The following is a 16,123-nucleotide window of genomic DNA, read 5'->3' as shown; positions in this document are numbered from 1 at the left end:
GTTACAGATATTTAAAGGCACAAAATATGACACATAGAACAATTCTTTTTATCTTGAATTGAATGTAACATATTCACGTTTTGATGTATATACTTACTGTTACTTTATTTGTTAGATTACAGTGTTCGTTATGACTTTGCTGTTGCCAAGGAGTCAGAATGAGAAATATGTGGCCTTCTCACAGATGAGGCCGCATGTCATTTGAAGGGTGGCGCCAACTGACGCAATAATAGAATCCGCACGCTGTGTTTGAGGGCGTCAGAGAAAACCCTGAGCAGAATATGTGGTGCGGTCTTCCGCAGAATAAAATCATAGTACCTTTTTTCTTCAGTGGAAAGACGATCATAGGCAATACCTAGCTTGATATGTTGCGTTTAATTGTTGCGACACAGAGTAACAACAATCCTGACTTAATTTTCCAACAAGATGGTGATCCACTTCATTGGAGTTAAATGTTCTTTCCTATTTAAATAAACATTTCCGAGAAGATGGATCGGGCGTGATGGTTCCATAAACTGGCCTCCATGATCACCTGAACTTACACCACTATAGTTTTTCCTTTGGGTTTTTCTCAAGGACCAAGTTTACCAAACCCCAGTGAATGGTTTCGCAGCTTTATAGCTCAGATTAACTGAAGTCACAACATCCATACCTCACGTAATGTTTCCTTTACATGAATGCAACTGGAATATCGCCTGGAAAACCTGCTTGCAATGTAAGAATCAGAGAAGAAATTTTTTAATTGTGCACACATAAACTTAAATATGTTACATGCAATTTAAGATAACATGTATTTACTTATGTGTACATATTATGCCTTAAGAATATTTAGAATAAGAGAAAGAATTCTGGAACACCTTCTATATTAAAACCAAACAATACATATTTTAAGTTCTTGTCAAGTAATGCTCATAAGAATTATGTTTTCACACACATGTGTAACTTTTATTTAGCCTTAAAATTTTACCTTTTCAGCAACTTAAATCCTATTTTTCCCCACATTCAAATTTTTAATGATTTATGTTGCTATAATTTTTAATTTTTTTAACCATTTCTTTCACGACGTATTTTTTAAAGAACTCAGATAATTTCAATAAGATATACAGCAAAATAAATAAACATTAAAAAGAAATGTAACAGTAAGTAAAGTTTACATTTACTGCAAAGAGTCAGATATAAATTAATAAATTAGGCATAAGTTACAATAACACTTATGCCTAATTACAATAATACTTACAGATGCAGCGAATTCTTTTTTCTTAGGCAAGTTCTTTTATATAATTTACGAAGGAACTTGTCCTTTGCCTCTTTTATTCTTTGTTCATAACATCTTATTTCTTCAACTAGGCAAGCTTCTTCTTGTAACAGATCAGATTTCGAAGATTTGATCTAGAATATGAGATAAACATATTACATTAAATTACAAGTGCTAAGAGTTTGGAAATGGTTGGCGAAGAAACAAAAATTGGCAGTTGTGTGTACCGAATTCCATGCACTATATACAGCGTTCGTACACAATTCTGCTTATCGAAATTAAGTACTTTTAAGGAAAACTAATGAACAAAATTAAGAACTTATCAGCAAAAGGAATTGAATAAACCAAAGCAATTACCCAAACCGCAAATTTCGCTTTTGAAATGCCTTTTAAGAATAAAATAAATCTTGGATAGATCTTTATTTTAAGAATAAAATAAAGTAGGATATATTATTATTAAAAATGCTTTAATACTTAACTATAAAACAAACTTTATACGAGAATAAAATCAACTTTGTAAAATTTAGCAAGTTATTAGCATTATATTATAAAATTCCTTCAAAATGTATACTTATATAATTTATATTTCATGCTTATAGTAGCCCCACATACTTTAAAGAAGATAACATGACGTTTAAGTTTTACTAACAATTTTATAGCGATTCTCTTCCTATCCCTCATTTCGTCACGTAATCACTCAGCCCAAAGGTTTATGCAAATCTTACGTTACGCGGCGTACATGAAAATGAGAAATAAAATTTTAATCCGCATGATTTGTAACAGATGCTTGTCTGTTGCCACTGCTGCTGTTTCCTAAGGGAGAGCGAGAGAGAGAGAGAAACGCACACTTATTTAGAATAGATATGAAACCCTAAGATTGTCAGGAATGGTAGCGTTGAAAGTTAAATGCGCTTTGTCTGTCGAACCGAGTCAGTATCGTAGCTTTGTGTAGAGCTGCTGGTATACAGTATTTCATATAAAGTTCCAATAAGCAGCTGAAGCACCAGAGGTGATGAGTTGTTTTACACCAAAAATATCTTCTGTACGCACAGCAAAATTGAATGGAATCATTAAGCAACGTACGAGAAATTAGCAAAAGCTAAAGAAATTTCATCTGCATCAGTGTGGCATATTTTCACAGAAGTTTTGTAGAAAAGATATATTTGTATCCAGTTGATCATTCGTTGCTTGAGGATGATGAAGTTGAAAGATTTGTATCTCGAAAGACAGCAATTAATAAAACATAAATTAAAATTTTTGAGCAGAATTAAAACCGTTGTCTAACAAGTGGTTCTCCTCGAGATCTAAAACACTTAAGTATGCTCAGACATTGATGAAATAAACTATGATTTCCCCAACAATTACCAAGGAATTATTACGGAAGCTCGCCTTATCAGAAACATGTGTTAACTGCAGCATAGTACTATGAGATGTTGCAAAATATGTGAAGAAACTGCATAAAAATGATTTGATTTGCTTAGGGATGCGGAATGTATATTGAAGGACACCCGCATATCAGAAAATTGGGTAAATCTCCTATCCAAATAAGAATAGGAAAGTTTACTTTAACCAGTCCATAACTCCGCAGATTTTGAATTTCTTCTCCAATTGCCGTACGTGGACAGCGATTTTCCCTCTTGAAAGATGTTTCTTTAGTTACGCAAGTCATTCAATGACTGAATAAATGTAGTATTCCACAAAGAATAGCAAATCTTCTAACACATTGGGTAACAAATGTTGTAAACCAAGGGAATCACACAGAAGGAATGCAAGCATTATTTGCAAGAAGTCATATTTCATAGAGCAAAGGGCAGCAAGTAGCTCGCGAGGCACAGTTAGAGTGTCGGAGAGCCGCACCAGCCATGCCTGATATATACGTTCAACTGCAATCTTGCTCTAGGCGGCCAGCTATGCTCGCGTTAGGTTCCCCCCCCAGCAATTCCGACGAGAGTGATTGTACTAACAGGCACCCTGCTGGGTTTCGTTTTTTCAAATTTCACTTCTGCTGCACATAACAGCTGTGTCGCCAAAAATGTATGTTTTGTTCGCATTTTTAATACTAATACTGAATTAGCCAAAAGAGCAGAAATACTTTCAATATATATTGAAAATAAAAATTCAATTTATTTTTTCATCCAATATCGGACAAGGAGAATAAAAATAATTGAATAATAAGTCTTTAGACGCTCTTCAATTAAAATCTGGTTTGACAGTTTCAAGCCAATATATAAAGCCACAGTGATTATCCAAACTTCCTTTTCTGTTTTAGAGTCCAATATCGGCAATAAAATTTTAATTATATTATGCCTCTTAAGATTTAATGAAGATTTAATCAAATGCAGTAAAAACTCGTGCTCAACAGAGACGTCTAAAAGAAAGGGGAAATCTAGTATCTACCAGTTGTGTTAAATTCTGAAACTGGACTTGCCAACAAAGAGACACTGAATGAAAATGAAAGTTTGCCTCCTGCGAAATATGTTCTTAGTTAGAAGAGTTAGAGTTATTGAAGCCACTTTGTGAAGAAGCTAAAATAAAATCCTGTAAAGGTACGAGGTACATGTTGAAAGGCCAAATGCTCTTTTTCGAAAAACAAGATCGTGATGGAACAGGAAGTTCCAGCACGATTGATTATTGTTCCTGAGAAATAACGGAAATAGTTGTTGATGACTATTTGTCATGAAGAATGAAGAAATAGCAGTTCATCTAGCTGCAACAAAGACCAAAGATGCATTATTCAAAACTTTTTCAAATGGTCAAAATGTTACAAAGATATCGCGAATTTTGTTAAAACGTGTGACAAATGTCAACGAATTGGAAATCCAAAAGATGAAAAGAAAGAGCCATTGAAAATTGTCCATGTTAACCACAGAAATATTTTCAAAAATAAATGTTGATGCTTGCGAGCCTTTGCTCGTGACACCTTTAGGAAAATTCTTCCGAGCCCTTATGTCTAGAGCAACACAGACTATCTCCTGTTACCAAGAGTGTAAGAACATATGCGTTCAACAAACTCAGGAAGTCATAAAAGAACTTTTCCACAAGATATCTTTTTAATGGGTACCTTGACACTGCGGTATTTATGGGAATGAGATGGCTGATATCCTTGCGATAAAGGGGGCTACGGTTCTCCAAAAGCCAAAAACGAGTGCAAGCCTCCATTCTATTAAGCTTCTGACATCGCTAACATGTCAAGACTTTTATATAGATTTTGCCCCTCGGGCTTGTGAGGGGAAGCCTTGGAGTGTTCTCTCAATAAACTCAGCTTTTGTTTCCGACCACCCGCGAACAGTTGCGATTTCATCTTTTAGACTATTGACGGGACATGACTGTCTACAGAATCATTTGTTTCGCACTGGACTGGGTGATTTTCAGTTATGTGTTTTATGTACCAGTGGATGGTCAATGACGACGGAGCATTTGGACGACTGTGAAGGCAAAAAATATGTATTGTTAAGAAGGAAAGCTTCGCCGCAGCAGGAGTGGCTCCCTCTGAACGAAAAGGGACACAACTGCGCATGCGTGAAATATCTGTCGCCCAAAAGCGAGCAGCTGATGTCGAAGTTCGAACAGGTTCGACGGTCACGTTTATCAAGAGTTTAAAGTTGTGTGACTCCATTTTTTTCCCGTACATATTGACAGATATAAAATTAGACATCAAACTGCGATATGGATAATACAAGTTCAACTAGTAAAACAAAAAAGCACGAAAATTCGAGTTTAAATTACCGCGAAAAGTCAAAGAACGATTAATCTTAACCCGTGTTCCTCAGTTTCCTGTACACGTGGCGGAGATGGAAAAATCTCGACCAGGTATATCACAAAGGGAGGGAAATTCTCGCCAACGCGTTCCGTCGCCAAATCCCTTGGCGAACTGTCCCTCTTCTTTCTAGCGGCGTAGAAGACAAACTGGTTTACATTACGTCTATGGAGCCTTTCCTTCTTTACATAGACTTTCTTTGGTGAAGCACTGACAAATTTTTCTTGTAGATTTCAGTGCTATTGGTAAGCAAGGAGTTTAATGGCCTAACGGCCAATATAACTGGCATTTGAAAAATAAAATAAAAAATGTTTAGAATTTGATCCGGACTGGGATAAAAATCTTATCTCAGGCTTTATTTGCTCTTTTAATCGCTATTCACATTCACGACAGTACAGGTTTCTCGTCAGCAGAATTAATTCACGGCAGAAACACTTAAGGACTTTAATTATGCTATTGTATGAACATTTACCTGGTAAAAGAAGAAGAAAATAGTGTAGTGGACTATGTTTTCTTGAACTAATGAATCGAATGATGAGATGTCAAGGACTCGCTGTCCAGCATATGGAAGAAGCCAAAGAAAGGCTAAAACTTTGGTCGCAAAACGCTAGAACATTAATTTCAAGAAAGTGGCATAGTTATATGGCATGTATGAATTTGTCTGTAATATAAGCACACAACTTCTATGCTAAACAAAACTAAAGGGCTTGCAGCAAGAAGGGGCCCAGCTCCGCTTTGGTAAATTTTGTGTCCATTTTTTTTTTTTTTTGGTTAAAAAACAGTCGTTCTTTGCATTGGAGTAGCCGTAAGAAATTATTTTTATACCACTTGTGATGAGGATAAATGTTTAGAATATAAGTTACAAAGTGAGTTTTTGAATTTTTTTTTTTTTTGCAATTTTCCGTAAATTTAAAAATATGGAGATGCGCCCTTCCTGCTGCAAGCCCTTCAATTCTGCTAAGCCTAGATTACAATATATGTTATCGTCCAAACGCGGCCGACCGGTAACGTCGCTGAACACTGGTGGTTCGGTCCGAGGTTCGAATTCCGCGAACAGGCTGGCTGCTTGGGTATTTTCGTGGTTTTACCCATGTGTAACGTGTATACGAGCCAGTTTCCCTTAAAAAGTCCTCCAGGAAGGCATCCCTCCCTTAAGGCAGATAGCCCTCGAGTGCTTTGCCGTAATCTAATAAACCAACCAACAATATATGTTACAATTATTACAATTTATCAATATCTACTTCGCATTTTTTCTGATTACATACTTTGTTGTTTTGTGCTTGTGGAAATCAACTATGTATTAGTTTTAAAGCTGCCTTGAATTACATACTAGTTCATGTTAGCAGCAAAATTTGTCTCCGACAACTACGTTAATTACACGAACTACTTCCATCTATTCATTGTTAAAAAATCTGATGTGAACACCAGATTACTTCCTTGTACAGCCTACTAAATTAAATACATTTTTGCTGCACTTCTTTCAAACTTCTTTCCTCCAATTTTTCGAACTAAATTAACCGATTCCTGAAAGCAAGTTGAAAGTTACATCAAAAACTGCAAATTTTGGAATTAATTATCCCGGTCAGTTTTTGGTGTGTGGGAGTCAAACTTCTTATTTTATTTTTCGCAATTAGTATAAATCTTTCCCAAATATAATTGTATGAACCGGGAAATGGCATTAAATTTCATTATTTGTCGAAAATTAACTTTCGTTTTAAACTTTGCCAAAACATGAATATTTTCGTTATTTAAAACACTTCTGTAATTGAAAGTAAAAGACTACGATTAACGATTGCGAAAATATAAGGTCGGGTATATATCTGAATTCCTTTTTTAATCCGTTTTCGAGAAAAAAACTCCTTTACTTTTTCCGTACAGAATTTGTAGGTACAGAAGTACAGGAAAAAAAAATCCAAATGGAATCGGAAACGTTCAAAATGAATATTTCCGTTAACATATGATACCCGCAATTAATCAAACAGCAAAGCAAGAAGTTATTACAATGTATAAGTACTTTGGAAATACTTTTTTATTTCTTGTAAATTTTTATGAAAATTGCTACTCTTATTTCAGGAATGGGCAAAACGTTTTCGGTCGCGGGCCAAAAATCGAAAAAAAAAAAGTTCGGTGGGCCAAGAAAAATTTTTCTAAAATTTTAAATACAATATGCAAGTATTACAATTTAAATATGTTAACGAGATGAATGAAACTGTGATTTCATTTTTAAAAGTTCTTTATATTGATGTTCAAAGCGAGATGTACTGATTAAAGGCACGAGGCTAAATGCTCATCTGTCTATCTACTTCTGCAATATTCTTTCTAAGGTTCATAATTGAAAACACTTGTTCACATATATAAGATGAAGCAAACATAGCACTGATTTTCTGGGCGTGAACGTTAAATTTGGGAAACTTACCTTTTGATAATGATTTGTAAAAGTCTAACTTTGGCATATTTTGAAACACCTGCTTGAGATGATTGCAACACACTCGTTCGAACTCAAAATGCAGTTTTTTCAAGCCACCTTCATAATTCTTAAGCTTCTCTTCATTTACTGAGGGTATTGAATTTAACCTCGGGAAGAGAGACAAGTCGTTCTTAGCTAGCTGCCCAGCAAACAGATTAAATTTTCTTAAGTTTTGAGATAAATAAGTTAAGATTAAGTTTTTTTTTTTTTTTTTTTTTTTTTTTTTTTCTCTAAGAGGTCTAATTCACCTATATTGAATATCCCTATGTTTGCTCGCAGCCAAAGAGACAATGCTTGTTGGCGCCAACGTACAGCTATAAGTAACAAAGAATTTCCGTTTTTAACACTTTACCGATTGAAAGCTGTCTGTGCTTGCTATTTCCGTCAAAATTAGAGAAAGTACAAAGATCATCAGTCCTTTGAAGAAAAAATTATATTTAAACGTAGAAAAGGAGATGGATATAATATATAAATATACATTTCTTTTAATTTGTCTCGGACCGGCAAATTAAAATTCTATCCGCGGGCCGTAGTTTGACCATCCCTGTCTTATTTGAATTATTAAACGCATAAGAATGAACTAAAATTCAGTTTTTTTCTATTTGCTGGGAATCTTCCATTAACGCACCCACCGACATTTTGCTTATTTTTAAAGTTTCAGCTGCACTTCCTGGACAGTATCAAAATAAAATTAAGCAAGGATTAAAACCTGGTTTTGAGTCCTCGAATCTGCTTCTCTTCTAAGAGATATAAAAGTACGAAACACGTGATAAACATTATTTCTTAAAATAAGATTGAATATAAAATATAAATTCAGTCCTTCAAAACTGTAAACTCGTGGATCTCTTGTGCAACAAATCCAGGGCCCACCAGCGGCCGAGCGGTAAAGTCGCTGAACACTGGTAGTTCGGTCCGAGGTTGGAATCCCGCGAACGGGCTGGCTGCATGGGCGTTTTCGTGGTTTTCCCCGTGTGTAACGTGTATACGAGCCAGTTTCCCTTAGAAAGTCCTCCACGAAGGCATCCCTCCTTTTAGGCAGATAGCCCTCGAGGCTTTGCCATAATCACACACACACACACACACACGCAACAAATCCAGGAATCCGTATTATTCGCGCACATAGTATGCACGAGCAATTAATTGAAGACGAGGACGCACAGTATTTTGGACCGTCACGCAAACTGGAATAAGGGGAACGGCAACTCAAATTTCAATTATCATGTTTGCCAGAGATACTGATTTCTGAAGGTGTGCAGTATTTTAAGAACGCGACTGAATAAAATACAGGTTTAGGTTAGGTTATTTAATTACGGCAAAGCCTCCAGGGCTATTTGCCTAAGAGAAGGAATGCTTTTATGGAGGACTTTCTAAGGGAACCTGGCTTGTATACACGTCATACATAGGGGGAAACGACAAAAACACCCATGCAGCCAGCCCGTTCGCGGGATTCGAACCTCGGACCGAACTACCAGTGTTCAGCGACTTTACCGCTCGGCCGCTGGGGGGCTCGAATAAAACACAGAGACTGGATTCACATCACAGAAGTGTTGCCTCGTCTGAGTAGCTATGTTAAAATTAACGGGTGCTTAATGTTTCTTAGTATTTGGCCTTAGTAAAAAAAAAAATCTGTTTTTATTCCAAAGTATTAGTTTTTAGAACTGAAAATGTTTTTTAAATAAATGCTGTAATATTTTTTCCCTTTTTTAACACCTCGATGAATGATGCTGTTTTCTGTTAGTAATAAAATTCCTGTCCCTTAAAAATAAAAAACAGAAGCACGAAAGCACTTTATTGCCAACTGGTAATACATAAAATCTTTAATTTCTTTCCGATGTTACAAACACGCGTCGCTCATCAAGGTAAGAAAAAGACTAATTTCAAATGTTATTTTACCTATGCTTCTTATTAGCTTTTGCAACAAGCTTTGTTTTAAATTGTGAGTGGGTTTGTAAAGTTTCTTATTAAATACCTTCTTAAGTTTGTGATACCTATAACCCTTAAAACCACGACCCCTATAACCCTTAACCCTTACATTGACGACAGATTTTTAACTTTACTACTTCTGTACACCATCCTGTATATCCAAAATAAAAGCGAATAGAAACATGCAACTCTATAGAAACGAGTAGATTACAAACTTATACATTTCTAATTATATATATCTATATTCAAATATTTGGATTTTTTGCTGTTTATGTTATTTTACGGTCAAAAATGAAGTGCATTAATAAAAATTTGACTTTTATAATTGAATAGTTTTTTCAGACAATTTTACCTAGCAGTAAAGATTTAGTTGTATTAACGCGACAGTAATAAGATTACTTTTAATTAAGAAGAAAATTAAACATTTATGGTAACAGTTAACATTTTATTTATTAGCTCAAAGGGCGTTAGCCCAGATGGGCTATTAATTTCATTTGAGCTTTCTCAAATGAAAAATTTAAATGTCTGTTCACTTTTCAAACTGATGCAACCAAATATTACAGCCCTGTATTATATTTAAAGGAATTAAAATAATGAAGAATCTGCATAAATGTGCGCATGTTTATTGCACTGTGATAAAACGACGGTCCCCAGAGCCATCAAATTTTGAATAACGTATGTTTCCACCCGAATATGGGCATCTGGAAGCCCAAATTCGGAATTGATTTATTATCTATTTCATATTTTGTAAAACTTTAATATTAACTTTTCTTTTTCAAACACAAAGATTTCAAAGCGAGCAATGGCAACACTGTACCCCCCCCCAAAAAAAATGTACAGCTCGCGGGATTGTGCATCGGAAATTCTAATGATATGTTTATTTTAAAATTATTTTGCGATATTGCTGTTGAACTAAATTTTATGGTATAAGTGCGAACAACTTGTTATTTAATAAATAAGGTAACCCACAATACGTTAAAAAATGCCCCTGTGGGCATAATATAAAATCTGAAATCTTTCAGATTTCTTTTCATACATTTTCGCTCGATATTGAACAGTTTCGAATAATACAATGGTTTTGCCAAAAACCGTATAATCTCAAATAATGCATTTATTCAACAGAAAAATAAATAATTATCAACGAAGTGTTCTTTAAAAATCGAGAACAAGCAGAAAGGAAAATAACAAAAAGGACAATTTTCAGTTCAATAAGGATAAACTTTGTTACAATTAGATCTTAAACACTAAATGAATTTTACTAAATCATGTTATGTTTGTTTTTTAATAATTCAATAAAACATGTATACTTGATGTCCTTTTTATTTACAACGAATTTTAGTTTGTATTCTGAAACGAATTATTCTTTTTGATTATATTAATGGCTTACTGAAATACATGAAAATGATTTACCATATCAACTCGGTAAAATTCACTTCCAAGGCAAAGAGTAAATTTTAAAAGTAAGATTTAGTAATATATTTAAAAAAATCCCATGACTTCCTTGTACGGAATATTAAATTATGCACATTTTTGCTGCATTTCATTTAAACCGTTTTGTTCGAATTTCATAAGAGATAAGTTTGTCATTCAATTAATTCAGATCTCACTTCGGGGAAAGGCAAAAAATACATAAAAACTCAAAATATGTTCATTAAAAATTGAAAAATACAGAAAAGCATCAAATAGAGTTAAAAAAATAAAAAAAAACAATTTTTACAATTAAAATTAGAGTTTCTACGCAAAAACAAGCCAGCAGGCCAAAAGCAAATTTTCCGTGCACAAAACTGAAAGTTTACTTTGGTCCCACTCGGCAAAAAGACACTGAAGATGCAGAAACAGATTTATTTTTTCCATTCTCTTAATCTTGAGTTTCAAATGTAAACAAATATGGCTGCTATGGGGAAAAAAAGAGTTTAGCCACACTTAAACAACTTTTGAAATGTTGATAATTCTACAACTCTTGCATGCAGATTAACTAAAGGCATAAAAACCTTATCCGGAAGATAAGAACATGATTCAATCATTTTTAAAGCAAAAAATTCACAGTTTACCAACATATAACATGCGACATAGGACGTGGGCACCACCCATCTACCAATACGGTTAATTGGTATAGCGCCACGTCCACCTTTATCTAGATAACCATACGTGGTCATTATGTTAATACACTAATACATAAACATACATACAAATTTGGTACTCGATACAGTGGCGTTAAAGCTAATTAATATTAGACACTGGATAATAAATTGCCATGTTACAAGGTGTATGCAAAAGCATGGATACGGTAGCATATATGCACAACGTGTGTACTCATATGTTGAATACACTATTATCCTTTGAAGCATTATCATTAGATACACAAGACATGCACATACTGAAATATTAGGTGCGCAATGTTATGCTGGGAAAAGTAACTAGTACAGTGAATTAAAAGTTAGACCCTAGATTAGTACTGTGTGGTACAGTGTCTTGCTACTAGATTATTTGTACTGTTCCCTAAGTACATTAACCAATGTACAAAGATATTAAAACACCTGTATTAGGTACACAGTGGGTACCCAAGCGTTAGGTAAGTGCTACTTTAACATACATTAACAATAGGTACTTAATACAATGCTGAACAGATAATTGGCGCAATTAATTTTAGAGTGGGACCCTAGTTTGATTTTTGTGATACGGTGCCGTGTTACAGGATAAAATGTGCAGATGCACAGTTACATTATCATATATACAGAACATAAATTCATATACATATATACAGACATTTTGAATACAGACACATTAGGTACATGACTATTCAGTGCGTAATAGATGTATATTAACTATACAGTGCCAAGATATGTGATAATACTAGTAGATACATGGGTACAATTACATATAAACAAGGACATACAGACACAATTACATATAGACAAAAGCGTATATACGCTTATATTTGGTACATAATATTCATTGGTGATATAAACATTTAGTACTTACTTCATATATTTACATAATCCATAAAATAATGTTATAACTGGTAATAGGTGGTTATTAAGGTGATCTTTACATTATGGTAACTTGGCGATTTTTTGGCGACCAACCCTGCTATAGTTTAACCTACTAGTTTTTGTTTGAACGGCATTTTGTTTTCACGAAGTAAAAGCATTTTTTTTTTTTTTTTTTTTTTTTTGGTACTTTTCCGTTTCGCCGGCACAAATCTCGCCAAGCAGACTTTACTGGTGACAACACATAGCATGAACATAAAAAATTTTAACAAATGTTAGTTCTAAGAAATTTTTATTTTGAAGGCATAAACATTTTAATATCGTTTAAAATTTTGTAAAAGAACAATAAATAAAGACAATAAATTTGCAAAAAGACAATTTAAGAATTGGCTATGATTTCATAGTACAACATCCTGATTCGCCGTTTCATATCCCGTGACCCCAAGTGATATCTCACGTAAGCTACGCTACAAAAATTTCATTCTCTCAGTAATTACCTACGTTAATTTCAAGTTAAATCTTACTTTGGAATACAAGTTTAAATGCAAGAATTATTTCAATTCGTACGAATAGCTTACTCAGAAATTATGTAAGGCCCCAGTGCTTTACTTCGCTAGTGCATTCACATTAGAATAGATGAATTAAACATTTGACTTTGCCTTTTCTATATTTTCACCTTCGGGTAAGCAGTGTGATTGCATCCTAATTGACTTAATTACCGCGAATGGCCTTAGGGCATAAAATTAAACTATCTGGTAAAAATTCTATGTAATTGTATGCCAGTATTAAGCTGATAAGAAATGGCGGCGACTTGTCTTGGAAATGAAGCGTAACAGGTTACCAGCGAGGATATTCTGTTTGGCATCGGTTGTACCATTTTTGGCGACTTTATCGCTTGCGCCGGCAAAATGGAAAAGTACCTTTTTTTTTTTAACTCAACATTTTTTCCAACAATCTGCTGGCCGAATTACGCTTATACTAGAACTTTTATGGAACAAAAATGCTTAATCATGACGAAGATTAGGTGCGAAATTGCAGAATCGCAAACTGCTTGCCGCGTTTTTAAGAATTGCACATACACGGTATCCATGTACACGTCGACCTATTTTCACTTAGAAAAACGTCTACCAAAGTAGCACCAGAATTGGGTGCTACTTTGGTAGACCGTTGCACGGATTTTGGCGACTCTTTGGCGATTTGCCTTTTGGCGAGTAATACAACTTATGGTAAACCCATTGCTGGATAAGTTATTTATGGTAACCGATACTTTGTTGTCATTTTATTAAAAAAATAATGCGTTTTATTATGCATAACTTCCGTGTTTTAAATATTATTTATGGCTTCTAAATATTAAAAATCAATTTAATTTTACATTTTTATTTGAAATAAAAATTTTGTTGTTTATAATATTTTATGTTGTGGATGATGTAATCAATGACGTCACCTTACTTAAAAAGTAATTGGTTTTATTAATATCTATAAATTTAATCTAATGTTTTAAACATTATTTATGGCTGTTAAATATTAAAATAAAATTTAATTTTGCATTTGTTTTAAAGATGATTTTATTATGAATGATTATTTAAATAATTTCAATTCTATGCGTGATGTAATCAGCTCCCTGATTGGTTACTGAATATTTGTGCATTTTAAAATTTTATTTTTCATCTCTTCGAATTCCTCGGATTTCAAATGGAATGGATATCTCAGTTTCGAAGACGAATGTTGTTATTGGTAATTACCAAGAATTATTGGTATTGGAATAAAAAAATTGCCCTTTGAGACTTTATTTTGGCCAACCTGTCTTTCCTAATCAAAGATTTATTTATAAATTGTTAATAGCGTTCAGAGGAAATTTTGGAGGAAACCTCGCTAATTGCTTCTTCAATGAAGTGCGAGATATTTGGATAACAGATGAAGATGGTTAAAAGATCCGATTCAATTATGATTTCGATTTCTTTTGTGGTACTTATCAATAAACAAGAGGTTAAATTACTCAAAAAAATGTAAGTACATATTTTTCTTTTATTTTATAATTGTATACTTCAATTTTTGTTAAAAATATTAATACACTATTTTCAAAAATTGCTGAGATAATTATTGTCACATATATTTTAATGTTAATTATATTTTATATAACGTATACTTTAAAGTATTTGAATTTAATAATATTCTAATTCTTTTAAATGCTGGTAGGATGATTTTTAATTCGATATTCAATTTCAGTAATATTTTAATCTAATTAAACGTTGGCACAATGTTGGTAGGATGGTTTTTAATTCGATATTCAATTTCAGTAATATTTTAATCTAATTAAACGTTGGCACAATGTTTTTATAGCGGTGTTTTTATTCTCTTTTTTGCTATATGAAAGTAATAATAGCCTTACGTACGTGGTACTTCGCACGTAGATGATATTTAGTACTTTATACTCATAGTAAATGTATTTATTTACACTTGCCTGCCATCTTAAAAAAACGACATTTACAACAAAAAATTAATCCATTACTTTTAACGATATATATATATATTTTTTTTAAGTTTCGAATACTTTACTATGCGTAAAAACAGCGTTTTTCAAAATGGCTGACGATTGTAAAAATCGCGCCAACAATTGCGCCAACGTAAATCGCCAAAAACTTTAACTAGAAGATAACATAATTCAATCATTTTTAAAGCAAAAAATGCGCAATTTACCAACATATAAGAATAAAAAAACTGAGCTCACCGAGCAGATGGCAACCAAAACGCGAGGTGCACAATTACATGTTATAGCAGTCCTATATACAAAATTTAAACGCTCTGACGCTACTTGTTTTTGAGTTACGCAAGATACATACATACGTACAAACATCACGAAAAAATCTTTTCTGAATACATTTTAAATCAAAATTATGATCCGCTTGGAGCAAAAACGTCCTTTATTCTGCTCTAACGTACAGATGTCACGTAAAAACATCGTTAATTTTCATTCGATAGCGGTCAAAATAAATATTTTCGTTTAAATATGATACCCGGAATTTTTCGTGATAACAATAGTTTCTTTACTTCGTTTAAGGAAGTAAAAATTCATAAAAAATGCAAAAGTTTGAATAACACGATAAAGCGAATGTATTATAAAAATGTGCAATTTTATACAAGATCTACTTACCTGATCCAAATTCGTTTCACTATCTTCAGTCATTTCTACACAGTACTTCGCCTCCGAGTACAGTCGAATAATGCAACAGACAAATTGCACTGGATGCACTAACGTAGACTATTACAATACCGTGCCCACACTTGAGAAGAAACAGCTAACTGCTCCTTGAACTTGAAATAAAAAGGAATAACGTAGCTACCAACAGGTTGAACGGGATACACCGACGTGGTTGACCACAAACTGCACGTATAGAACTTGCGCTTTTAAGCGACCGCAGCGCTCGTAGCGGTTGCGCTGTGGAAACACAATCAGTAAAATTGCGCATGCTCCTTTTCTTTTCAGTCATTGGATATTCAATCCAAGGAGGTTAGAATAGAAGGAGGGAAGGTTCAACTCAAACGGTGAAGCTTGGCGGCCATGTTCCTGTTATCGCTGTGACTTGTGCCAGGAAGTCTGTAATTGCAATATTTTTTTCTTTTCTTTTTGAAGCATGTCAGCTTGTGTTGTATATGGATGCACAAACAGATTTTTGAGAAAGATTCCTGGGATTACTTTTCACGCGTAAGTATTGACTTTCTTTCTTTCTTTT

The 16,123-nt window shown here is 33.8% G+C and overlaps 1 protein-coding gene across 1 annotated transcript in view; it reads right to left on the bottom strand.

Moving 5' to 3' along the window:
* LOC146998968 (uncharacterized) overlaps positions 1-15,812 on the bottom strand; it is a 42,198-nt gene extending 26,386 nt beyond the window's left edge. The window contains exons 1-2 of the mRNA XM_085810363.1: positions 15,544-15,812; positions 1,238-1,389 (exon numbers count right to left, since the gene is read on the bottom strand). Of these exons, the coding sequence (XP_085666489.1) occupies positions 1,238-1,389; positions 15,544-15,576 (185 nt within the window). The 5' untranslated portion in view covers positions 15,577-15,812. The remainder of the gene's footprint in view (positions 1-1,237; positions 1,390-15,543) is intronic.
* Positions 15,813-16,123: the final 311 nt, after the last annotated feature.

Source organism: Stegodyphus dumicola, chromosome 2, assembly GCF_044657685.1.
Source record: "Stegodyphus dumicola isolate Sdum_Otavi_A_Nest chromosome 2, ASM4465768v1".
NCBI lineage: Eukaryota > Metazoa > Arthropoda > Arachnida > Araneae > Eresidae > Stegodyphus > Stegodyphus dumicola.
The sequence above is the reverse complement of the archived record's forward strand: the minus strand, read 5'-3'. Positions and strand labels throughout refer to the sequence as shown.